Raw genomic sequence first — 25,872 nt, 5'->3', positions numbered from 1 at the left:
ACGAAGTGGGAAGACCTTACAATACGCTCTTGGTTTTTGCTTGTTTGTTTTTTTAATCAACAAATCTTTATAAACTTCGAAATCTGGTTTACAACCACACAGAAGTCTTTAAATTGACCCAACAGCAGGAAATCAAGCAACAATCATTTTGAAAAAACATTATTTTTAGATCCTGCAACCTATTTCAACCAAAAAAAAAAAAAAAAATCTACGGCTACAAGCCTATACTTTTTTTTACAACCATCTAACACGTGCATCTAGAATATTACCTGTCATGCCGTAATGATAAACATTTACACAATGAACATTAATGTTAGGGATCCATTATGTAAACTGCATCCTTTGACAACTTGCATGCACAGCATAGGAATTAACAAAGGGTCTGAGTATATTCCAGAGATGGAAAAAGAAATCCACCAAAAATGATGAATTATGTCCTCAAAATCATTAAGCTTACTCAAAAATTTTATGCCATCCCTCTCCATTTTCCCAGCTTTAAGCATCACTTCTATCAGAGTAATATAGTTATACCTAGTAAGATGAATTCCATTGAATTGAACTACCCTTATTGGTTGTACTGGGCTATGTGAAAATATATATACATAATGTTGAGGAGAGATTCGAGGAAAGATGTACCTTTTATCAAAGACCTGAATCTAGAGTTATCTTCACACCCTTTCTTGCCAACTGAAACCCAGACCTCCTTTAGTTCACAAAAGCAAATGGGGCTCTCACTGATTACTGTCTCACCTGCGATCCATTGTATCCTTCAATGGCTACACATAGTAAATCATGCCAACTTCAATAAGGCTAATGTGAGGAATGTTCAGAGCCACAGCAGGGCCCCTGCAGTTTTTCCGGAGGAATGAATACCCTATGTCGATCACCAGCTTTTTCAGGAATGATGATGACCTACGGGCCTTCACATAGGAGTGCCCCATTATATATGCAACACCTGCTTCCTTTGCCTGGATCAAATCCAACAACTCTTCCCTCACCGAAGGATCCATACTTGGGCTTGATGGCAACTGGAACCTCACTTGACGCCTCGTGACATGTGGATTCTCATCCTCATATGCAGATCTCAAGCTTTGGAGGGTTTCTGATTTGCTGCTTTGAATGGTGGTGCTCAAACCACAGTCCATTTCTTCCTCAGAGATAACCAAGCTCGAGGTTGACTGGAGAGATCTTGTGCTTATGACAGCCATCCTCCCATCCAATGATGAAGTCTCAGAGCTAGATAATTGTGGTTCTATAGCCTCCATCTGGATGAATTCTGCAATGCTCTGGATGAGATGGTTCTCAAAGTCTCCATCATCCCGCGGGATGTCCTTGTACCCGTACCTCACAATGCACCGGTACATCCTGTAGGGTCTTGGACAAATCCTACCAATGAGGTAGCATTCCTCTGGCGAGACGTAAGGGACTGGGACTGATTTCACACAGACAAACACCAAGACCTGGTGAAATGCAGGAAGGTTAGTGACAAAATGGGAGAAAATTGCAGGAACCCCAGTTGCCAATTCTGAGTAGATAAGCCCGATGCCTGGCACACGGACAATTCCGAGGCTAGGGCCCAGGCCTAGTAACCATTTCAGAGAAACCTTATTGTGAAGATCAAAGTTGTACTTTTTGCGAGTCCCATAGTGCCAAACAAACATGACAACCATAAAGATGGTTGAGAGTGCAAGAGGAACCCATCCTCCCTGGGGTACTTTGATGAATGATGATGAGAGGTAAGCCCCCTCGATACATCCAAAGAAAAGGAGGAATGCAGCAGCCAGCAGAACATTTCTCCGCCACACGAAGATTATGACAAGTGCCATAAGACAAGTTGTGACAAACATCACAGTCATGCAAGCAATGCCTGGACAACAAAAGACAATCGAGAATCTCCAGTGAGGAAATATACTAATAAAAACAACATAAAAGAGGTTGAGAAAATTTGAAGAGTGAAGATGGAATCTTATCCCCCTGCTCCTACATCATACAAATGGTGGACATCCTACTGCTGGGAATCCACAATTTGATAGTTCTCACACGAATTTGTTTTCCTTACAACCGACTCAAATGAGGTTGAGGATACTTGAAACAAGAATCAGAAGCAGTCCTTCTGATTGATAGACATTCACGAGAAATAACCTACCTACAAATTGATGGTTCCCACAGAAATTTTTTTGGGCTATAATTGACTCAAATGACAAGTAGTCCTCAAATGTCTTAAAAGCACATGGATGATGGATCAGACCAGTAAAATTATTGACCTAGGTGTCCTCGGTAATTAGTTACCCAAAAACCAGTTGTAGAGTAGAGATGCCAGGAGAATGAACTCACATTCTCTTTCCAGGTGCATGCACCCAGAACAGTAATAAGGTGCTGCTTCATCTAGAATGGACTTACCATAAGCATTTCCAATCAAAGTTGTATCTTGGAATCCGATAGTTATCGCAAGACAAAGGACCATGAGGATCCAATTTATCTCCGGAATGTAGATCTGCCCATATATATGTTTAGAGGTGTGGACGACCTTGACTCGTGGAAAGCAACCAAGGGCATGGCATTGTTTGATAATGGAGAAAGTAGCTGTTATGACAGCCTGACTCCCAACAATGGCTGCAAGTGTAGCGATTACAAAGACGGGCCAAAATATACTACCTGCAGAAAGAGCAAGGATTAACAGAAGATTCAGATCAACATTGCATCAAGAACGTGATGCTTGTAATTTGTGCAGATTCAACTGATAACAAAAGGCAGCAGACCCAATTTCACTGAGAAGAAACTGACTTGGTATCGAGTTGTAGAAACTGTGAGGAATTGAAGAGATATTTTTAGAAAGAAAAGCAGCTTGCCCCATGTATTGCACTATCAACGAGGGATACACAACAAGGGCAAAAGCAATCTGCAAAAGCAGAGGTGATAATAAGGTTTCACTCAGAAACAATAAACGTATAAAAACATAGGGGACACAGTAAACAAAGCACAGATGAACCATATTGGAGATTTGCACTCAAGAATTGAGTCGGTTGGGTAATCATAAGCACTTGTCATAAATAAAACTTTCTTTCCTACTACCTTGATTACCAAAGGTTTTCAGATCACCTGACATCAGTGCATCTTATTGCATTAGGATAGTTTCTGTGGCCAACCAAATGAAACAAATGTACTGCAGATATGCTCCTATAATCTAACAAGCGTACAACATGTTTCCTTAAATAATCAAACAGAGGCCAAAGTTAGACCTACCCTGATTGACAAGGCAGTGAAGTGACCCAGATCGGCGAACATAGCTTCAGTACCTGGTGAGGCCCATTGAAAAGTTCAGCTACATTTTTTATGAGTCTTACAAGAAGCAAGAATGAATTCAGTTCTTCACTCAACTCTGATGTAGCTCTACTTGGATTCCAGATCAAACATACCTGTGATTGAAAGGAGAATACCTCCAAGAGAAATCCATCCATCTTTTCCTGTCTCTCTAAAGAACTTAATGATGTAATATGGAGAAATTGCAGACAAAATCCTTGGGTTCCAATGTATTGTGTTGTATAATCCAATGGAAAAAATTGATATTAACCAGATAATGACAATTGGTGCAAACAGAAAAGCAACTTTGTGTGTGCCACAATGCTGCAGAGCAAACAAGCCCACCAATATGATACAGGCAATCAATGTCATCTCACCTGAATGGATTAACATCATTAACCATTAGAAGACAATATTAGGTGTACTGAGTTAAATTTGTAAATAAGTGATGGTTGAACCAAATGAGTAAAGAGCTGGGCAAAATTACTCACCATCAGTCAGTTTATTTTCGGTAGCTTGCAGCCCGGACACTGATGATAGAACTGCAAGTTGTAAAACACAACCAAGGTTCAGTGTCTAAAAAGGACAACAAATTTTGTTATACTATTGAACTCTCTCTGTAAAGATAGCAGTAGTGTGGATTAAAATAGAAGTCACTGAAATAAGCTGCGTTGACTGGAAACTAAGAAAATAGAGCATCAAGGTCAAAATAATGCCCTAGCCACCTGAAGATCCAATAAATGATTTTCCCTCATGGCACACGATGGTCGAAAATATGCAACAGCATATGTACTGAACAGAAAAATGATAGTCCTAAAAGGCACTGCGTAAAAAGGATCTGGTCCCATATATTTTTCCATCTTTTTTTTTTTTTTTTGGGGGGGGGGGTGGTGAAGGCCCCAACTAAATCAGCTTGAACAGACAACTTTTGACCATCTGATCTATGTATTATTCTTCAGAAATTCTGTCACTCCATTAAACATGTTTTGACATTTGATCAAGTTATCTTATGGCCTATACTACAATAGTCCTGATCCCATCATCATAAAATTATTGACAAGTAATCATGGCCCGAGACCATAATTCGAAATCTCGGTCAAAACTACCATGATTTGGAAAATATTTCGATTCCAATGGAGTTAGAAACAAAACTGGGTGGGACTTACTGGGACTGCAAGGTTTCAATCGGGATTTCGCATTTTGGCCGAAATTTAAGTTTCAATGCTTTCACTATAAAACAGTATATATAAAAGCACTATTTCGATTGAAATTTCAGTTTCGACTTGGTTTTGATTCAGTTTCGAGTGGTTTCTCCTGTTAGAGGGGAAAAGCTCCAAAAAATCATAGATTTGGTATTTTTGGCCAAGTCACCTACATTTCTTCATGGAACAAAGTATTGGGGACTACTACAATGCGTCTACAACGATGATTTGCTGCATTTGAGCAAGGTTTTGAGCCTTCCTGGAACTCTATGTGGTACTAACATAGAGCTGAAGGAACAATTTCGCAGGCGCATTTTAACCTTAGTTGTACACTCGTATTTGCCTACTTAAAACACTTCTACACTTGTACACTTGTAATACTTAGCATTGGGTAAATATTAAATAGTCTTTCTTCATTCTTAATACATATTTTAGTTGTTTCTATTGAATTTTATATGTTCTAATACTAAATTATGTGTAAAATAGGCTAAAGTTGAGAAAATATACAGCGAGGTATGGCGTACACTAACAACCTAGGGTATGAAACCAAACTACCATTTTGGGTGTGTTTTTTTACAATCAAAAGGTTTCAATATGTTTAGAAGTGCTTAATTAGGGTTTACCTAAAGACCTGCCTGCCAGCCCTGTAACTCCAGCCAAAGATATTCCTGTAATTGGTGCCACTGAATGTTGATCCGAATCATTCAATTACTAAATAGCTTTTGATAGGCCAAAACTAAGACCAAGGGACAATCATAAGTCATAAATGTTTGATCAACATGCTAAAGGAAAACTCACCAACAAGATCCATGTGAAAGGGACTATATATGTTTGTGTTTTCAACTACTGGTCTATGTACACTTCCGTGTACTAGCTAAAGCATTAAGCATGTCTGATGGAGATCATAATCACTTTGGGCTTTGTTGATTTACTACGTGATGATTTTATTGAAAAAGATTGTATTCATGGAATCGAAGTTATTCATTGACTAAGCTCTAGATCAATCAATTGATGGACAATGTCAAATTATCAAGTGACATTGCCAAGGAAAGGCAATACAAGCTCTATTTTTCCATTCAGCAAGTCCTAAAAAAAAAGAAGAAGAAGAAGAAGAAAGAAAGAAAGAAAGAGAGAAGAAGAAGAAGAAGAGAGAGAGAGAGAGAGATCATGATAAAACCGCATGAGAAGCTAATGCATTTCAGAACATGTCAGAAAAGAAATAAATCATTACCTGATATTGCCGGGGTAAGAACACCATCACCTATAACCATGCATGCTCCGAATAATACCACCAGAAGTAGACCTGTCCTGAGCCTTTTATGCTTCTCAAGAAATCGCTTCAATGGGGACGAGGCTACAGCCTGTGACGAGGGCCCATATTGGTATGCAGAAAGCTCCTCATCAGCAGCTTGCTGATTTGGAAGTAAATTAAACTTTGCATGCCTGCAAAGAAGCGAGTAAAGAGCAAATGTTCCACCTGATTATAGAAACATTGTTAGATCGAATAGCGGCTTTAGTCAAAACAACAAGACACATTTGAGGGCATCCAGTCATAACACACCTTCCCCATTGTCATCGGCACTTAAAAGTATGAAGACATACTTGATCAAGGGGATCAAAGTAAGGGTCCAGAAAATCAATGAAAATGCACCAAATATTGCATCTTCATTCTGGTGGTTTTGCAACTTTCCAACAAAGGTGCTTTTGTAAACATAGAGAGGTGAAGTGCTCAAGTCGCCGTAGACCACACCAAAGCTTTGATATGCCAATATCAAATTCCTGGAGATGTACCTCCACGAGAACTGTATGACCACCAAGAGAAGAATCTATTTTTAGTTCAAGATAAAATAAGATAGTCCCCTGTTCCCTTACAGTTTTCAACAAGAGAAGGTGTTCATACAGGACACTTAAATGTGCCAACAACATGATAATAACAAGAGTAGTATTAGTAATGAAGGGTAAATGCCTAGTATGATTAAAATTTCAAATGAGTAATTTAAATAGAAGGAAGAAACAAGCACAACAAAGGGATGAAGAAAAACTGATTAAACCCGATATTATTAATTCTAGCAAAGTCAAAATGCTTGGGCAAAGCTGGAAAAGGCCCAACTTGGAGTGAGTCAAACAGCAGAGCAGTAAAAGTTGACAAATTTTCACATTTGAGGTTTCACTACCTAACTGCGTCGATGAGAAAGTTCCATCAAGATGAACTTCCGCTGGAAAGCGTTATCAGGATTCGGAATTGAATTAATTAGTTATACGGATTTAGATGATTCAAATCATTACAGTGAAAATTCATTTCTCTTGGTCTTCAAGCGATGGTGGACTCAACTGACTTCATTCTTATTTGGTTGTCTTTATTGTTTTATATTCTTCTACAACTTAACCCCCGCCCCCCCTAACCAAAAAAGAAAAGCAAAAAGGGCTATCCTCTTCCGCTCTTCGTATCAATCTTAAAACTTACTTAGGATCATCCTAAATTAACAACTGGAAGAATCGATGTAGCAGAAAACTGGAAATGAATAAATTAAGTTTGAAACTTATATGGAAGAGAGAGAGAGAGAGAGAGAGAGAGAGAGAGGGGTAACAAATAAAAAAAAGGAAGCAAACAAACTCTCAGCGGGAACAAAGAACAGATAGAATCAATAAGAAGAACGATCCAGGCGATTAAGGGGGAAGAGTCACAAACCATATCAGAACATCTGTGTGGTAAAAATAAATAATAATAATAAAGGAGGAGAAAGATTAAGCGTCGAAGAAGCAAAATCCAAACCTGAGAAGGAGTTCGAGGAGTCGAAGTTCCAGCTTCGGAATCCATGGCTTGGCCTGTACTAATCGGTGATTCCCGAGTCCTCAAGTCCATATATAATTATAATGAAAATGCTATTTGCTATTATGAACTACTACTATATGTATCGATCTCTCTCTCTCCTCTCTTTCTTTCTGCTTTCTTCTGGTTCGGGAAGGAAGGGAGGGCCGACGATATGCATCAATCAATCAGCCTCTTCTTAAAAATTGCTCCTTCTTCTTCTTCTCCAGCCGCCTTCTTGAGAGGACTAAATTATCAGTTCCTTGGCTGGCAGAGTGGCAGGCCGGCGCACACGAGTTGCCCTTTGGGATTTGGATTCCTCATTTCGCCTCTCCTTGCGAGGCATGCGGGAAGCGAAAAATCTCCATTCTGGAACCTCCTCGAGCTGAACAGGACTGGAATATCACTGACGCTTAGTGGGAAGGTTGGATTCGGCTTTGGACTTAGAGTCTACCACTTAAACACGACGTCCCTAATTATTATCATCTCATCCAATACGCTCCTAGTCAGATCATCCTATCCTTCCATCCTTCCCGAATTCCCCGATCTGACTCATCAAACCCCAACACCTCTCTCCTCTGAGAGTCTTACTCATCTCTCGCATGGAGCCAAATGCTCCAGGCCAGCCACCACTTATTTCTCATTTGAAATGCGGGATTCCTTTCTCTCTCCTCTTTCTCCAATTCGATGCTTCCTTCCATATTAGGGTCTTAATTGTAAATTTGTCCTTCCAATCCTAAATCCCACACGGGATGAACACGTTTTTTTTTTAATGCGTGAGTCTTATAATAAGGAATCCAGCGACCGTCGAATTATATAATTGGACGGGCCCGATCGTCATGAAACCTGCTCAGTGCTCACGGGCCCAGCTTCGGTAAGCAATTATCAAAACAACGATTCTCCATTAAACTGGAAAAGAACGCTACAGAAAAACCAGATCCATCACAATCTGTTCATTGCCACGTAAGCAATGAGAAGAAAAAGCTAATCATGATTACATGGACAGAGGAGGGGCACCCAAACAATAGTTGCAGGATTATTCCGCTCCTCCTCCAAGTGGCCCAGCCCCAGCTTTGGTAGCTCAAAAGTCACAAGGTGCTCCTACCATTCAGAATTCGAATTGACACGTCACGCCTCAGAGGCTCAGCCATCACCCATAGCAACAACACAAACAACGCAAGCCACTAAGCCCAGTAATATATTTTATTTTATTCTATTTCTTGGCTTCATAGACTTTGTGAGTTTGAAGCCCTTGGTTGTAGACATGACTAGGGGTGTCAATTCTTAAATCGAACCGATAAAATCGGTCAGACCGAATCAATAACAACACGGATTAAATCGAATCAAAGCCTTATTGGGTCGGTTCGGTTTGGAGTATTACAACCCCAAAATCAAACCGAATTGCATCGAAAATCAGATCGACCCGAAACCAAATCGAAATCGGCTCAAAACCCAGATCGAAACCGAAACCAAACTGGTAAGAAATCGAAACACTCCAAAATTCATTAAAAAAATCAAAATTTGCATAATTTTGTAAACATTTGTATGAAAAGTCGAATCCAAACTGGACCAAAAACCAAAACCAACCCGGTTATAAATTGATTTAAGAAACCGAAGACAAATCGAAACCAAACCACACCGAAACCAAAACCAAACCGAAACCAGAATTTCCTTATTGGTTCGGTTTCGGTTTCAACTTTTCCACACCAAAACCGAGGCGGACCGACCGATGGACACCCCTAGACATGACTATTATCAATAAATTTTCTTTTTCTTTTTCATTAAAAAAAAAAAAAAAAAGGCAAGCCACTAAGCCCAGTAATATATATAATAATAATAATAATAATAATAATAATAATAATAATAATAATAATTATTATTATTATTAATATTATTATTATTATTTGACTAAAATCCAAGCAATATAAAGAGACGATTGAGCATGGATGCAAGTCACAGGAGCCTATGAAAGTTGGAACGCCCAGATTCACTGTTACAATGAATTGAGAATCGATCAGAATTGGTCTCAAATACACTAAAATTGATTGATTTAAAATATCTAAAATCAAGATTGATCATGACTGATTTGATCCGATCGATTACTGCTCTGATTTTTGAAACATTGGAAACAAATAATGCAAGAATCCAAGCCCTCCGTTCAAGGCAATTGGCTTGGAAGCTCTGGTTTCCCAAGGGCCAAGATTGACTCCACAGCAAAGGCGCCGCCAATTGGGAGCCCATAGAAAGCATGATTAGGCCTGTCCGCTACTGTGCAACCTTGTACGCATGCATCTTGTGGTCCTTGCACTGGATATGTAGCCTCCCCATTTTATATTTGGAGGCCGGTGGGAGAGGCGAAGGGATCATATTCTGAGTTTTATGTGGAGATGGGTGTATCTTGTTGTTACCAAATTGGTAAGAAGTTGTGGTTTTCTATCGTATGTCTTTTGGCTTGTTTCTAAAATATCTTAAATTCAATATTAAAAAAAGAGGTTTCAAAACAATTTGAAAATGATTTGCCATTATATTATTCTTAAAATTTTGATTTTTTTGGCATATATTTGAAATAAAAAGAATATTCTTAAAAGAAGTGTATTATATAAAAAAGACAAAAAAAAAAGTCACTACCATTATTTTCACCAAATTTTGTTACAAGAAAACTGTACTATATGTAACTTAGATTACTTATAAAGTCTCAACAAAATTAGATTACTGAATAATAAAAGGAAAATTTATCTTATAAAAATTACAAAAATAGATAATTTACCTGAATATTCAAAATTTTGTGAATCCCGAGGATATTCTTTTGCACACTTGATCCAAATGCGAAATGAAACGCACAAAATCAAGACTCCTATTGCCAAACTATACGAACAGTTCTTTTCTACAAAGGAATTGGAAAATTAGCTATTCTAACTGTTATACGTATAATTAATAGTTAGATAAATCTTATGTCAAAACCTAGGAAAAAAGAAAACTATTCGGACACATAAAATTATTGCTCTATCCTTGTAAAATAAAATAAAAAATCTCATTAATGTTGATGCCTTTACATATGTTTTCATTATTGCAGGGACCACATAACTAAGTAATGATCTCTTGCCCAAAACTTATTTACAAAACGAAAATTGAGGAGAAGAATATGTCCTTCAAATCTATGCGCTGGGGAAGGATCTCTTGGTATGGTGGTGATTGCCAATCGCAGTTGAATCCTAGAAGAGGTCGCTTATTGTTCCACTCTTCCCTCCCCTCCTTGATGTTTCACTTTTTGTTATTCTCCCTTAACACCCCCCCTCTTATCTTAAGAGGAGGACCCCACCTTCAGGTGGTAGTTGGGGCTAACCCAAGAAATAATAATAATAATAATAATAATAATAATAATACATTTGGAAGTAGGAGGAACATGGTTTCAAAAATTGGGTGAATCTCGATTGCCCTCAATCTGGCTCGCGCCGGTTCTGTAAGAAAAACCTTAATAAATACTTGGAATATATTGATACTAAGATCGATCCATATTGATTCCGATCCAGATCTTGATTCCCGGTTTTTAATTTAGAAGACATCCTCTGATTTCTATATGCACAGAGCCTTCCGAACGGTTCCTTGCCCCTCAAGACTTAAATTGTTCCAAGTCAACGAATTATGGAGTTGCCAATATGGGATGACCACATTGTCGAAGTGGGAAACCTTCAACTTCAAAAGAAAAAACAAACGAAAGAAAAAGTGTTAACTGAAAGAAGTCCGACAAATCGATCTCTTATCAAACAGAATCAACCCTTGAGTGACTATAATTTTTTTTGTTCTTTTAAATATGATTATGACTAGCTAACCTTTTAATTACCCCTATCAATTTGATGTAGTTGTAAACTATGATAAGTAAAAGAGTTCCCCCGTCACCACTAAACTCACATAATTATATATATATATATATATAGATAAATTAACATTTATTCTACTTATTGTTGCTGCTTTTTTATTGCAAAGCAAGATTTGTCCATGGTGTGAGATGATTAAATAGATAAATGGACTTGGCAAGGTTAGGTCCAGAATCAAGGAGTGACATATATTCCAAGATTAGCTATTGATGAGGTCAAATATGTCCCTGACCACAGCACGGCCAAGCAGCTTTTGGATACCTCATGTCGAACTATCACCTTAGCCCCTCCACAGGCCGAGCAGCCATCTCGGCCTCTACTCATGCGGACCTGCCACTTCGGCCCCTTCTCAGGCTGAGCAGCCACCTCGGCTCCTACTGATGTCAAACTGTCACCTCGGCCTCTCCTCAAGCCGAGCAGCCACCTCGGCTCCTACTCATGCCGACCTGCCACCTCGGCCCCTCCTCAGGCCGAGTAGCCACCTTGGCTCCTACTCATGCCGACGTGCCACCTTGGCTCCTACTCATGCAGTCCTGCCACCTCAGCCCCTCCTCAAGCCGAGCGGCCGCCTCGGCTCCTACTCATGCTGAGCTACCACCCCGACTCTACATCATCAGGTAGGGCTCCCAGAAATGTACACACATCCACTCCTACATTTAAGGAATTGACCCCTGATTATAGGAGCAAGACCAGGCCACTACATGTCACCAGAGGCATCCACCCCTTTCACAACTCACACCTCTGAGATAAGAGAAGAATATTCCTAAAAGATGCCTTAGAATCTGGAATATTCCTGCAATCAGAGAGCCATTCTCCTTAAGGACTCCACGCCTAGCAGGACTCTCCACGGACGTTCTCGCTTTCTCTATTCCATCAGTAGCCTTTAAATATCAAGGTAAGTCTCTATTATGGGGCATCGATCACTTCTTTTGACTGAAAAACTCTCTTGAGTATCTCTGGTGGAAAGATCTGACTTAGACGTCGGAGAGTCTCCCGTTGGGTTAGCCCGGCTCTCCCCTGTCTTCTCTTCTGTACAGATCTACTGAAGCATTAGGAGCTGCAAGGAAAATCGGCTGGTCAATTTTTACCGCATCAGCTATAATTAATGATTTTGTTGAGAAAAGCCCTAGCCTGGAACAAGCTTGTTGGTCAGTCACTTTTGGGCTTACAATTAAGGCCCAATATGGATATGGGCCAGGTTTGATATAAATTTGCCAAACTCAAGCCTTCACCAAGTATTGGAAATATAATAGTTACACTTTAATACCAACCGAGCTTAAAGTGAAAGTCTAATACCCAAATGGATCACATCATTGAGTTGAATTGTAAAATTTAACAGTGACCAATTAAGAGCTTGATTGATAATATGGTTGATTTGAACAGTGCAGAAAAAAAAATTTAATATAATACATGACAGATAATAGGGTTGATTTTGATCTAGAACTTGACAAATGGCCAATTCACATGATTAACTCTTATCAACGAAATTGTGAGCCCCAAAGTAGAGAAAATTCACAAAATTTGATATATATAAACTACCCAATGGGTACTCACTATGTAGAAAATGAACGAGGTCACCAAATCCACCAACCTTGTGATTGAAAAATAATGGACCAATCAAGAAAGCTTTTCTAAGCAATGCGAGTAATAGAATTTTACTTGGCAAACTTAGTACATAGCCTTATTCTAATTTCGAGTACAATAAAAAGAAAAAAAAGTGAAATTTTTATGAACAAATTGGTTATTAAATTTTAGGGAGAAGGTTCTTTGAGCAAGTGTCATAGAGGAGCGCACTATAGCGAGATGTGTGATAAAACAATATCATAAATTGAAGTGTAAATTCATGTAAGAAGGAGAGATAGAAAAGACCCACAAAGGTGCTACCGTACCCTACCCAATGATTCATAGAACCTTTTTCTTAAATTTTATATTTCTTTGATATGAAAAATGAACATAACAACTATAAATATAATAAGAATTTTAAGTAGGTTACATAATCCTGATTGCAAAATTTCAATTTTGATTTTTAAATCAAAGGCAATGGTTCCCGGTTGTGAACCCCATCCATACCCATTAGTGTGTATTAATATGGTGCTCACAAGGTGAGGGAAAAAAGAGAAATATTTGGAGGAGAGAGATTGTTGATCATGTGAGAGCATGGGAAATGATTGCCCCTTGCTCTCTAGTTAGTTCCGTTGTCTTGGCATTAGCCATGGTTCTAGCTCAAGCATCGATTTAGGTAATAGTGTCGTATAGGCTGATGTGTATTACTATTGCCAATAAGCGTATTAATTGGATCATCCATACAGGGAATAGCCTATAATTTTTTTTTTTTTGGGTTAAGGAAAGCCTATAATTCATGGTATAATGTATTGGTATTGATAGATAAGAATGGCCATTCAATGACCAATGGCAAAACATGGTCAAGGTTTTAAAACTCAGGATCAATTTCAATCGATATTTATCTCGATCGTGCAGATGTATCCCTACTAAAAAAGATTACATAATTATCTAATTTTGGGTTTCCATTTGTAGTTGACAAAAATATCCAAAATCAAGTTTAGATGTACAAAACTACCAACTAAATGTTTCACTTAACAAAAAGGGTGGGTGGTAGCGAAACGGACGTGTTGAAACCTTATTTTTCCGTTTTTCTTATGTTAATTGTACATTTGGCATAAAGTCAATATGAGTCTTTAATTGATTTTCTTTGTTTTGTTTTGTTTTTTTGTTTTTTTGTTTTTTGTTTTGTTTTTTGTTTTGTTTTTGTTTTGTTTTTGTTTTGTTTTTGTTTTTGTTTTTGTTTTTTGTTTTTGTTTTTTTTTTTTTTGTTTTTTTTTGGTTTTTTATATCAATTCCATCTTTTGTGGTGAGAAATTCATGAAGACTATGATTCTTCTTCTTCTTCTCTCTCTCTCCACTACTTCCCGATTCCTGCAAACTCCTCTCTCTTTTATCCCCTCCTCTACCGCAAAGCCACAATAAAGCCCCATACAACACCATTAAAGTAGTTTTAATAAGGCAACAACTCAATTAAAATAATCTTAAACGAGGTTGTTGGAATCGGAAAGGGATGCTTTCTACGTAACTTTCCCTATATTTTGCAAGCTCCGATCAGAAAAATAGAAAACCAAAATCTCACTACACTAATGAAAACCATATTAAAAAGAAGCAGAAAATTAAGGTAGATTCAATTAAAAGCAATTGCTGTAGGGGAAAAATTTGATTGATGAAAAGAGGAGAGGGAGAGGGAGAGGGAGAGGGAGAAGGAGAGAGAAGATGGGAGAAGGGGGCTATTAAGTTCATGATGGAGGGGAGACAGAGAAGGCGGGCTGGGGATAGAGAGGTGTGGAAGGAAGAGAGAAAGCAGTTGCAATCACTTTAGGTAAACAGTTCAACGATTGAGATGGGATGAGGTTAAATCAATGTTTGATAGTTGAAGAACGCACTAGCAAGTTATTTATATGTACGTACTGCAACATTTTTGCCTAACAAAAATTCCCAAAATTAGATTTAGGTTTACAAAACTACCAATTTAAAGTTTCAGTTATCATTAACCAAAAAAAAAAAGTTTCACTTATCATAAATACCAAAATATATTTGGAAGATGAAAAATCACTATTTTGGATAGTTTTGTAAATCTAAACCTGATTTTGAGTATTTTTGTTAATTGAATCTAGTGGATGATTTTGTAAAACCAAACCTAATTTTGGATATATTTTTAATTTAAACTTTAAGCGAGAATTTTGTTAAGGGCAATCCAAAATGATGTAATCAATCCAAAATGAGGTAATCATGTAATTTCCTCCCCCAAAAAAAGGGTTTTTGTATCAAACTGATGTAGACCTCGTAAACTTTTTTTTTTTTTTTTATTGGTAAACGATCGCGGAACTAAAACCTTGTCTCAATTGTGCCAACCAAGCCAGTAATCGTAAATGATCTGATTCAATCATCCAATAATAGTGCCGGTACACATTACACATTACATGTATATAATACACATCATCATCATCATCATTATCATCAAGATTCAAGAGAATACAAATTATAAAGAGAGAGAGAGAGAGAGCTGAAGCTCACCTCACTCCTCACCAAGCCAAATTGCCAAACCCAATTAATCAAAGGACACGGAATGTAGTTTTTTGAAATTAGAAGGGTTTGGGTTAATTGGAGTGCGGGAGCAAATGAAAAGTGCAAAAAGAAAATGAAAAAAAAAAAAAAAAAAGACACAGAAATACAAAACTTAAAACCCGAAACGTGCGAAAACCAAAGAGTTGAAGGAAGCAAGCATTCTCTAGCTCTTAGAAGAAATAGGCGGAGGAACCCAAATCGAAACCATCAGTAACGGATGGCACAATATCAGAAACAGGGGGCATCCTCCCAAAGAGTGGGCTGTGAACAAACTCTGTGGAATCAAAACCCAGGCATGTCATCGTCGACCCACTTCCCATCGAGTCCACGAACCCAGTACTACTACTCAATTGTTCTGACTCTGCGAACCCCCCATAGAAACTTGTTGAATCGGGCCAACTCCCCTGCCCGCCGCCCATCTCGTCATAGCCCGAATCCTGAGATGGAAATGGGGGGAGGTCCGTGCTGTCGTAGTAATGGTTGGGGTAGGATGAGTACTGATCAGACCCACTACCACTGCCAACAACTCCTCCAGAAGCGACAGTGCCGGAGGAGTAATGATATGCATTGCCGTCAGCGGAGGCGGCAACGGAGGAGGAGGATGAGTCTTGAGAGAAGAATAATTGTTGTGGGGTGGGATCGTGGTGTTGTGGGGGAGGGACGAAGGGTGTGGAGGGCTGGTGGTGTTGGACCTGTTGGTTGTCTAAGTCTTGACGATGAAGAGTTGATTCGTCAGGGGAGATAATGGAGGTGACTGAGGAGCCAGGTGGCATGTCAGAGTAGACAAAGTTGGTGCGAGCTCGTGAGCCTCGCATGGAGCGTGCGGCTCTGTCATAGGCCAAGGCGGCCTCTTCGGCGGTATCAAAGGTGCCCAGCCAATGCCTCTCTTTGGTGGATGGGTCCCTTATTTCTGCTGCGTATCGTCCCCACGGCCTCCTTCGAACACCCAGAAACCTTCCCGTTGTCTCTTGGTTCTGCTGCTGCTGCTGCTGCTGCTGCTTCTTTTTGCTCTTCTTCTCCTGAACTAAAGTGGTATTGCCACGAGAAGACGAGGAAGAAGATGGGTTGGTAAAATCCATGTGTCGTCTTGGTACTCTGTGTGTGTGTGTGTGACTCTAACAGAGAGAGAAAGAGACGTTTACGGGTGAGGGTCAGGGGCTTTATTTCTTTGTAGAGTGAAGGAAGGCGAAGGACTTGGAGCAGAGAGAGAGAGAGTGATGGTCGTTTTCTCTTCCTCTCTTCTCTATGAGAGTTTTGAGTGTGTGTATTGGTGGTAGTGTTTCCTCATCACTGCATGTTATCCGCTTAAATAAATGGAAACCCGTAATATACCCCTGCCCTTTTTACATCAGTTACCCTTGCCTTTCTTGAAGTACCAGTCGTATCCTTCAAATTTTATTTATTTTTTAAATAAAGAAAGATGTTAATTCCGTCCAAGATACTTGCGCTCCCATTTCTGGTTCTGATACTATATACCTGCTTCCAATCTCTTTCGCTCTAAATAGGAATAACTGGCCAGTTGACATGTGTCACTATAGTGAGCTTCGCTGCAATCTCCTCCCATCATTAGAAACTCATTAATATGAAAGGAAAATCCAGGGAGGGACTTAGAGCGACTCTCTCTCTCTTTCTCTCTCTCAGATGCTCATGAGTTTGCAATGATGCGAGGAGATTGGAGGGTGGGTTCAGAAAAGAAAACGTATTAATAATGGTGGCATGATTAGCGTTCTTTATGGGGATGATTAGCATGTTCTCTCAGATGCCATTCTTCCTCCAAAATTATTTATCCTTAATCCCATTCGATCCCTTGTTTATTAAACTTTAATTAATTATTTATTTATTTATTTTTCTGTTTTGGTGAGAGAGAATTAAATAAAATCAAACACGTTCCCTATTAATATTCTACCATCACTTTCAAGTTCTCCTCCATTAATTTTTCATCGTCCAACAATGTCCTTACCTTGTGAACCAGCAATGTGGTTGATTTGATTGGTTCTTAAATTGCTACCACTTTATTAGAGAGAGAGAGAGAGAGAAATTCCTTGATGCCCCACTAGTACTACTATTACTACTCGATCTAATAATTCAAAATCGATTTATCCTTCCATTATTATTAGGGATTATTTGGTAACATGCAACTTCTGATCAGCAATCATTAATGAAACCCAATTTAAGTGGAGGAATTTATAAATATGTATAAAAGTTAATATTATTAACTTAGATAGATTTTGTCCATTATTAATACAGTGATCATTATGGACGGTTACGGTTATGATTCTGGTCCCGCCTCCTCCATGTTCCATATTCATGCTTGTATTGAGAGTCTTCATGAGAGAGAGAGAGAGAGAGAGAAATATTACCTGATCATCTCCTTTTGTAATGGGTGGGATCGAAAATAATGCAAGAACTAATATAAGCATGCATATGCAGTGGGACCATATATCATCCCCTACACTATCCCATTCTATATGGTAATGGCAAGAAGTACGTGCTGCCAACTCCTTATTCTCATGTTTTAGATTGTAACCATAGGTCTGACATCAAATTAATTTAAATTGTTCATTAAATTTCCACATAGTTATCATTTTTCGATTATTAAAGTAACTAAAATTTAAGAGAAAAAAGAGGGAGGTTGGAGGATATCCCAATCCAGTTAAGACTTGAAAGCAACGATGCGAATGTATATTCCTAGCATTTGAACCTCCAACTAATCACCCTGCATGGTGATTGGTGAATATATATGCATGGAATGTCAATCATTCCTATTCTGATGTATGATATGGGATCCATGATCCTGATCAGCTAGGTAGTACCTAGTCTTGAAATCAACCATTGTTGGAGGTCTGATCCAAAACCTGATGTATATTGATATGGTATATCAATATACCAGCAATCTGAAAGAACTGACGTAAGACTATAACTCGATCCATACCCCCTAACATGTGAACAACCAATTTTTTTCTACTTAACAAGACCTTCCCTCCTCCGCTTGTTTATTTTGATATCCTCCATATTTCTTCTATAACATGAAAATAAATAAAAATAAAAAAGAATCTTGGTTTTTTTTTTTTCCTGTTAGGGAATCTTGAGATTTACCACTAATGCTATAGTACCATACAATTCCTTGAAAATATTTGACTACATAGATAATCGAAGTAAGCTCTTTCACACCTCAACTTGTATGGTGTTTGACTTTGGGAACTAATTTCTTATCTTCTTATTATGCTCTTGTTTCTGTGAAATTGCATACCCAAGATCATCAAATTAATCTACTAAATTTTTTCGTTATTAAATTACCATTCCAATCATGACTTTGTGTTGGGGGCTTATACATTCCCCCTTCTCAATGTGAGAATGAGAGACACAACTACCTCTTATCCATTTCTTTTCATATGGTCCAAATCTAACATCTAATATATCTCAATGTAGCAGAGATACCCAATTGATCTTCATGACGAACCTTGAGGGACCTTGGCGGTGGTAGAGAGAGAGAGAGAGAGAGAGAGAGAGAGAGAGAGAGAGAGATTTATAAAATGATGGCAAGGAGGTGATTATTTATATGGGTTTTTCAATTAGCTAGATCATGTTACTTAATACTATAGTTAAATGGTGTTGTAAGTGGAGTTTTAGAAGGATTAGAGAAGAGCCATGTGCATCTAATTTTAAGACTCAAATCAATGATAAGTTCCACAGGCCATCTCTCGCACTTTTCAAATCCAGAGGTTACTTTATTTATTTTCAAACCCCACAAAAATAACTTTTCTTATATAATTTATTTTGGCAATGTTGTTGGATATATCCCATCTCCTGATCAATCACATTAATAAATATGAAAAACATAAGACCGAAATGAGGGAAAAGGTTTGTTGGGTTGCATGTGAGAGGAACACAGGCATGCTTTTTCTTGGAACAAAACAATCACTAGGCACTAGTGCACTACCTACTTGCACAGAGAGAAAATGAGGTATATCAGTTGACCCTTGACCAAAGGCCCCATATTGTTAAGGTCTCATTAATCCTTATTGCGTTACAAAGATTCTTTTTTTTTAATTACTTTATTAATTATGAACTTTAGGAAGTGGGCTTGTACTGTATGATACTATGATGGGTAGGTTTAGGTCTCCAACCTCGAATGCCCCCCACCCCACCTCCAAAATATAAAAATAAAAGAACTTATTTTCTTACATGCAATGAATTAGAAGGAAGCTAGAAAAATCTTAATGATCCATTGAGAAGATAATTACTAAGGCAACAACAGATACACGGGATTAATATTGACTTACAATAAGGTGTAAATTTAGGCTGTGTTTGGTATGTATTATCTGAATAGATTTTATGTCCATAACATATTCTGCAATCTAGTACTTCTTCTCTATTTTCTCGTTTTAGAATACATTTAGACTCATATAATCTATTTTAAAAAATGTAGATCAAACACAATCTTAGTTTTCCTTCTTCTCTTGTCAGGTGGTCTTATTAACCTGAAGTTTCTCATTTTGGGTCTAAACCAAGCATTTGGATTGACCACTAGTACTGATGGTTCATAAGGGGAAAATCCCATTCCCATGCATTATTGACTATACGTGACATCGTGTGAAAGGAACATTTTTTCCATGGAAATAAGGATCTTTAATTTACTGTCCTAAAATGTTTGTCCATTTTAAAATCCAAGAAAATAAATTAATTTTGTTAGTTTTTTTATAAGGTCCCTGCTTAATGATCCAAACACATCTATTGTATTCACTTGTGATAATTATTTCTCTATGTTCCATAAACCTACCTAATAGGGTTATAATGCTGGAAACACAATTTCAATTAATAGGCAATTAATATATTAATAACTACAGGTTTTCCAAACAAGACAATCTTTTTAGGATAGAGTATCACTTGATTGTGGTTTTTTTTCATGTGGGAGAAATCCCTCGTCTAGTAGAATATTTCATTTCCTCAATTTTTTTACAAGACATACCAAACATGCATAAGACTATATTTACTCTTAGTGGGTTGAAAAGTTTGATTAGGCCAACTTTGGGAGTTGCGGAGGGATCAGGGTCAAAATCTATCTTAGACTTATAATTTTTTTTTGTCGTAATGGGCAACAAGTTAGTGAAAAGGATAAGTGAAAGTTCGTTGGGATTTGAATTAGAGACTTGGCATTGTCCTTTTGGGTAAGCATTGTGTGTGATTAATTTGTCTTCAATGGCTGTCAATATTGGGTTTGTCTAAATGTAATTAACTTAGTCAATGATTCTCATGAGGGTTCCCATTTGCAAAGTTGCTTATAATCTAATACCACTAATACTATATTTACACGTAACCTATAGAAATGGATAAGGCAGGAGTCAAAGTCATTTCTCAGTTTTGGAAGCAATATTTGATTAAGTACATGAACCAAGAAGATATATAACCCACAAAGAGAGAGAGAGAGAGAGAGAGAGAGAGAGAGAGAGAGAGAGAGAGAGAGAGAGAGAGAGAGAAGAGAGAGAGAGAGAGAGAGAGAGAGAGAGAGAGAGAGAGAGAGAGAGAGAGAGAGAGAACAATCAATTAATACTCTGTAGTATCAACTATTACAAGTTTTCTACGGTCATCATCGCTCTAAATTCAGATATGGGGGTTTTCGGAGAGTTTTTTCAGGAAAAATACTAAAATTCTATAGGGGTTTGTGAAACCTAGGATAGAGTGTGAACTTCACCACCGGATGAAGGAAAATTTAGCCCTTCACTATAAATATGGTTAATATTACCATAGGTAAAAGAAGACTGTTATTATGTAGCTCCTACGCCCGGGATAAGGTTTGGGAAAGACGGATTGGGTTCGGAAATGAGTTTTGATCGATATTGATTCAAAGCCGATTGGGTTGAAGAAAAATACCGCTGGGTTCAATTAAAACAACATTTTTTACTGTTTTACCTTTTTCCCATACCTTAATTCATATTAGCTAAGAATCAGGATTGATCAAGGCCGATACCAATCTAATCTGATTCCTCAGACCATGGCCCAACAACATGAGCACATACTCTCATTGGCCCTTGCAAGGGCTACATGACCTGGTAGCGATTTCTTGCTTTCTTGCCCTATAATATTATGATCATTTCTTAAGGGATTTTCTTATTGACACCCTCTAAGGCATCAAAATATTTGTAAGCTTATTTATTTTCCCTTCTTTGTATAGACCAATGAGGGTTGAATTTTTTTCTTTTTCTAGAACATTAGAAGTTAATTAAATGCTACAATAAAATGATTTTCAATTTTTGTAAACCTTTTGTTTGCTCAACCATTAAATATTAAATTAAATAACTTTTAGGAAAAAGACAAGGGACAATTACAATGAGATGTAACGATCTGAACATCTCCATAGAAGTGTGATTCAGAAACTACCATTTCTCAATTCCAAAGCTCAAATAGGCCTCTCCTGCCTTGAATATGGGTGAGACTTTGAACTTGAACAAATCAGACTTTGGACCTCTCCCACCAGAAGCAAGAATATTTCACCTTTTGATAAAAATATCAGGTGTCATCTATTAAAACATTAATAATTAATCAACTGCCTTGAGTAATAAATATGGACTTAAAGATGGAAATCTCCCATGATTATGGTCAGATTATTATTATTATTATTATTATTATTATTATTATTATTATTATTATTATGGAATTAATTAGGATAAACCCAAATGGGTCCATTTCAAGACTATAAATATAGTCCCCTTGTGAAGGTATCTTTGGGAACACCACCAAACCCTAAGAACATGAACCTACTTACATTGATCATTTGTGTGGCTTCAAGAATCCAAATTCCCTTCTTTCCATGTGCAAGCAAAGAGGAACAATATATTTATAAATTTCAAACTTTCAAATTAGATTAGGACAGAAGGAGCTAAGACCATAGAGGAACAATTCCCATTCAATCTAGTCACCAATAAACTATAGGACTAATAGTGAAAGAAGGAAACAAGCAGCTTTTGGATCCGAAGCAAGAACATGACTGGGGGTGTTTCTAAAAGGGGCCAATTGCGGAAGTGATATGAAAGAGAAGGCCTTGTCTGCCGTCCAAATCTCATTCAAGGATTGAAAATAGAAATACATATATTTATATCAGAAAAGAGAGAAATAGTTGACTGGGATTTGGTATCTAGGGAATACTCCTAAGTCTTGACCAGAAGAAATTATATAATTGAGGGAGAGGGAAGGGGGAAAGGTTTTAGGGAAAATTACATGATTACCCACTTTTGGGTTTCTCTTTACAAAATTACCCACAAAAAGTTTTGGTCAACAAAAATACCCAAAATTAGGTTTGGGTTTACAAAACTACCCAAAACAGTGATTCTCCTTCATCTGCCTATTTGTTTTGTCATTTTTACCCCTGGCCAAGGTTGTAGCACGGCCTGATGGAGGCGAGGTGGAAGCCCGGCCTGATGGAAGCCGAGGTGATAGCGCGGCCAGATGGAGGCCGAGGTTGATGCCCGCGCTCCACCTCTGCCTCAGTAAAGCCGTGCTGAACCTAGGACTCCATCAGGCCGTGCTCTACCTCGGCCTAAATCAGGCCGTGCTTCCACCTCGGCCTAAATCAGGCCGTGCTTCCACCTCGGCCTCCATCAGGGCGCGCTCCACCTCAGCCTCCATCAGGGCGCGCTCCACCTCAGCCTCCGTAAAGCCGTGCTGAACCTAGGACTCCATCAGGCCGTGCTCCACCTCGGCCTCCATCAGGCCGCGCTATCACCTCGGCTTCCTTCAAGCCGGGCTGCCACCTCGGCCTCCATCAGGCCGTGCTACTGCCTTGGCCAGGGGTAAAAATGACAAAACAAATAGGCAGATGAAGGAGAATAACTGTTTTGGGTAGTTTTGTAAACCCAAACCTAATTTTGGGTATTTTTGTTGACCAAAACTTTTTGTGGGCAATTTTGTAAAGGGAAACCCAAAAGTGGGTAATCATGTAATTTTCCCAAGGTTTTATGAACCAGAGGCAGGGTCAGTTAGCATCAATGAGTCTTTTAACTCTTTCAATGAAGCAAAGAAGCTGTGATGACGTGGCATGGATATGGAGAAAGCCAAATGGCACCTGCGCCAAATACATTACAGCTTCGTGGAGTTCACCTTCCCCAAACGATAAGTTAATGGAGGAGAAAGAGAAAGGGAAAAAACGTAGCAGTAATAGTAGAGTACGTGGAAAGTTGTAATTTTACCTAGGGAATGGGAATTGGGAGTAAAAAAGATTTGAAGAGTCAAGTTAACGGGGAAGACTTCTCCAATCGACCAGACCAATCCCCCCATTATTCCGTTAAAAAGAAAAAACAAGGAACAATGTGGGTCACATTTCCACTCTCCCCCATTTTCCCTCCTCCCTCCTCCCTCCTCCCTCCTCCCTCCTCCCTCCTCCTAGTAACAATGGCTCAACTAGAAATCAGGAGTGAGGATTGAGGTTTTACAGTTTTAATTATTTTTTAATTGGATCGAAATTGAATGGATCCGATTCTCAAACTGACCGATTGTTGATTCATTGCTCTACCCTGATTCACCTCATATGCTCGCCGTATTGATTACCATGTGTCTGACTCAGCTGATACAGTTGGCCTAGGGGTTACATAGTGTTTGAGTTAGTTAACTGTGGTTAGTTTTTCTTTGTAGTTTTGTAAGATCAGTGAGTTACAGTTGTATTTAGTCTTGACGGTATATATATATATATATATATATATATACTAGCAAAAACACACCTACGAATGCACGTGTGACAAAACATATTTTTTAGTGTGCATTTTTTGTTTTGAATTAATTTGTGTATTAGTATAGACAAAAAAATGCATATTCATTGCAATTTCACTTATTTTAAATCTATGAACCAACTCATTGTATCAAGAGTAATGGTAACAAAATTTCGCTGCAACCTAACTTAGTTGAAACATGTACGTGGCAACACCTCATAGATCCACGTTTATCTGAATTTTTTTTTTTGGTCCAATTTAACAGAATGTTTGAATTTTGAGTTCATCGTCAGTCAAGGAAAGACTTCCTATTTTACCCTTTTACTTTGAGAAAGAATTCCTATTTTTTAATCCAATTTAACAGCGAGAAACTTCACTGGAGAGCAATGTTTCCTTCGAATTCTCCTCATGGAAGAAGAGCTCCGGCTGTACGCCATTTCGAGTTGAATTCTTTCTATCGTTCCAATTTAGAAAAAAGAAAAATTGAACCAGTCTCTGAACAGAGAGGCTAAATATATATTATAAATTCGAAGAAATTATGCAGAAAATTATCTTATATTTTAGGGAAAAAACAGCAAAGAACGAAGAAGAGGGGGTTTAATTAATTGAGTCACCGGAGGAAAAAATGTGAATTCTTTCTCCTCGAGGGGAAAAATAGGGAATGGTGATTTGTTTCTACCATGCCAATTGCCAACCAACACAGATGATGTTTCTGCTAAGGTTTTAAAGAAAAATTTTGTGATAAATTTAGGGTTACATTTGGTCGAAGAGAGAGGAGCTTCATCAATTTTTAATAGAGTTCGACTAAATTTGATTAGTTTCGTCTCTACATGGCAGTAAAGTCATAGGGCCCATTAATTCAAAACCGAATTGGGGGGAGAGAGAGAGAGAGAGAGAGAGAGAGAGAGAGAGAGAGAGAGAGAGAGAGAGAGAGAGAGAGAGAGAGAGAGAGAGAGAGAGAGAGAGAGAGAGAGAAGGGGATGAAGAAGAAGAAGCGTACAGGAGAAGAACTTGTTCCCAAAGTTTGCTTTATTATTTTTTTTTTTCAAAGTAAAAGGGTAAAATAGGAAGTCTTTCCCTGATTGAAAAGGAACTCAAAATTCTAAAGTCGCATTAAATTAGATTAAAAAAATAATAAAATTTCAGATAAACGTGGCTCTATGAGGTGCTGCCACGTACGGGTTGCAGGGAAATTTTGTCCCCAAATTACTATCAATAAGGAGCATGAGCATGCTAATAGGTAAACAAATGGAAAGAAGGAGAAATTGTCCAAAACTAATGGATATATAGTTGGCCCTCAAAAGTAATAAAATCAATTGTAAACTTGTAATGAGCTTTAGGGATCTGATATGAAACAAAATCAAAATATGGAATGCATTCTTGTCTTTTAATTGAGGATCGTTTAACATTAGGAGAATGAAACAATCGGAGGAGCTATGGCACTTCACCCTTTGATATAGACCCAAAGTTGAAAACTTTCAATGAGCCATTCAAACTCCAATGGATAGTTGCCAAGGCACAAGGCATGTCTTGATGCCAAAGGTGACCAGGTACCTTATATGGCACTTGCTTTGGGAACTTTCACCTCACCTATGCTCACTTTGCTACCATGACAACTATGTCCCAATGTGATGTGCAAATTGTAATTAAATAAGCACATATGGTCCTTGAATTAAAACCTTTATACCTCATGGCAACCCTTATACCTCATAATAGCATACTTCAAGGTTGAGAATTAATATATGGAAGGTTATAGGGATTAACAATTTAAATAATAATAACAAAAATATGCCAAATAAAAGCAAAGTTCATTGACTAAATATCTTGATCTAAATGTGGAAGTGTTCATAGGAATA

At 38.1% G+C, this 25,872-nt stretch overlaps 2 protein-coding genes across 2 annotated transcripts; both read right to left on the bottom strand.

Moving 5' to 3' along the window:
• Positions 1 to 303: 303 nt before the first annotated feature.
• LOC122077042 (potassium transporter 4-like) lies at positions 304 to 7,917 on the bottom strand. The gene is made up of 9 exons (XM_042642790.1): positions 7,276 to 7,917; positions 6,064 to 6,304; positions 5,734 to 5,979; positions 3,792 to 3,842; positions 3,417 to 3,677; positions 3,244 to 3,296; positions 2,785 to 2,899; positions 2,401 to 2,655; positions 304 to 1,867 (listed from the first exon to the last, which is right to left on the bottom strand). The coding sequence occupies exons 1-9, from the start codon at positions 7,363 to 7,365 to the stop codon at positions 777 to 779; spliced, it is 2,403 nt and encodes an 800-aa protein (XP_042498724.1). The 5' UTR covers positions 7,366 to 7,917; the 3' UTR covers positions 304 to 776.
• Positions 7,918 to 15,487: 7,570 nt separating this feature from the next.
• On the bottom strand, positions 15,488 to 16,396 carry LOC122075939 (ethylene-responsive transcription factor LEP-like). The gene has a single exon (XM_042641165.1). The coding sequence runs from the start codon at positions 16,394 to 16,396 to the stop codon at positions 15,488 to 15,490; it is 909 nt and encodes a 302-aa protein (XP_042497099.1).
• Between the last annotated feature and the right edge of the window lie 9,476 nt (positions 16,397 to 25,872).

This window comes from Macadamia integrifolia, chromosome 4 (assembly GCF_013358625.1).
Source record: "Macadamia integrifolia cultivar HAES 741 chromosome 4, SCU_Mint_v3, whole genome shotgun sequence".
NCBI classification, from domain to species: domain Eukaryota; kingdom Viridiplantae; phylum Streptophyta; class Magnoliopsida; order Proteales; family Proteaceae; genus Macadamia; species Macadamia integrifolia.
Note: the sequence above shows the minus strand (reverse complement) of the source record. Positions and strands in the feature narration are given on the sequence as shown.

Coding starts and splice junctions, on each gene's coding strand:
- LOC122077042 (XM_042642790.1), bottom strand. CDS start 7,365: ATGGACTTGAGGACTCGGGAATCACCGATTAGTACAGGCCAAGCCATG. Junction 2,656..2,784: donor TTTCTACAACTCGATACCAA/GTCAGTTTCTTC, acceptor CTCTTTCTGCAG/GTAGTATATTTTGGCCCGTC. Junction 1,868..2,400: donor TTTGATTGGAAATGCTTATG/GTAAGTCCATTC, acceptor TTTGTTGTCCAG/GCATTGCTTGCATGACTGTG.
- LOC122075939 (XM_042641165.1), bottom strand. CDS start 16,396: ATGGATTTTACCAACCCATCTTCTTCCTCGTCTTCTCGTGGCAATACC.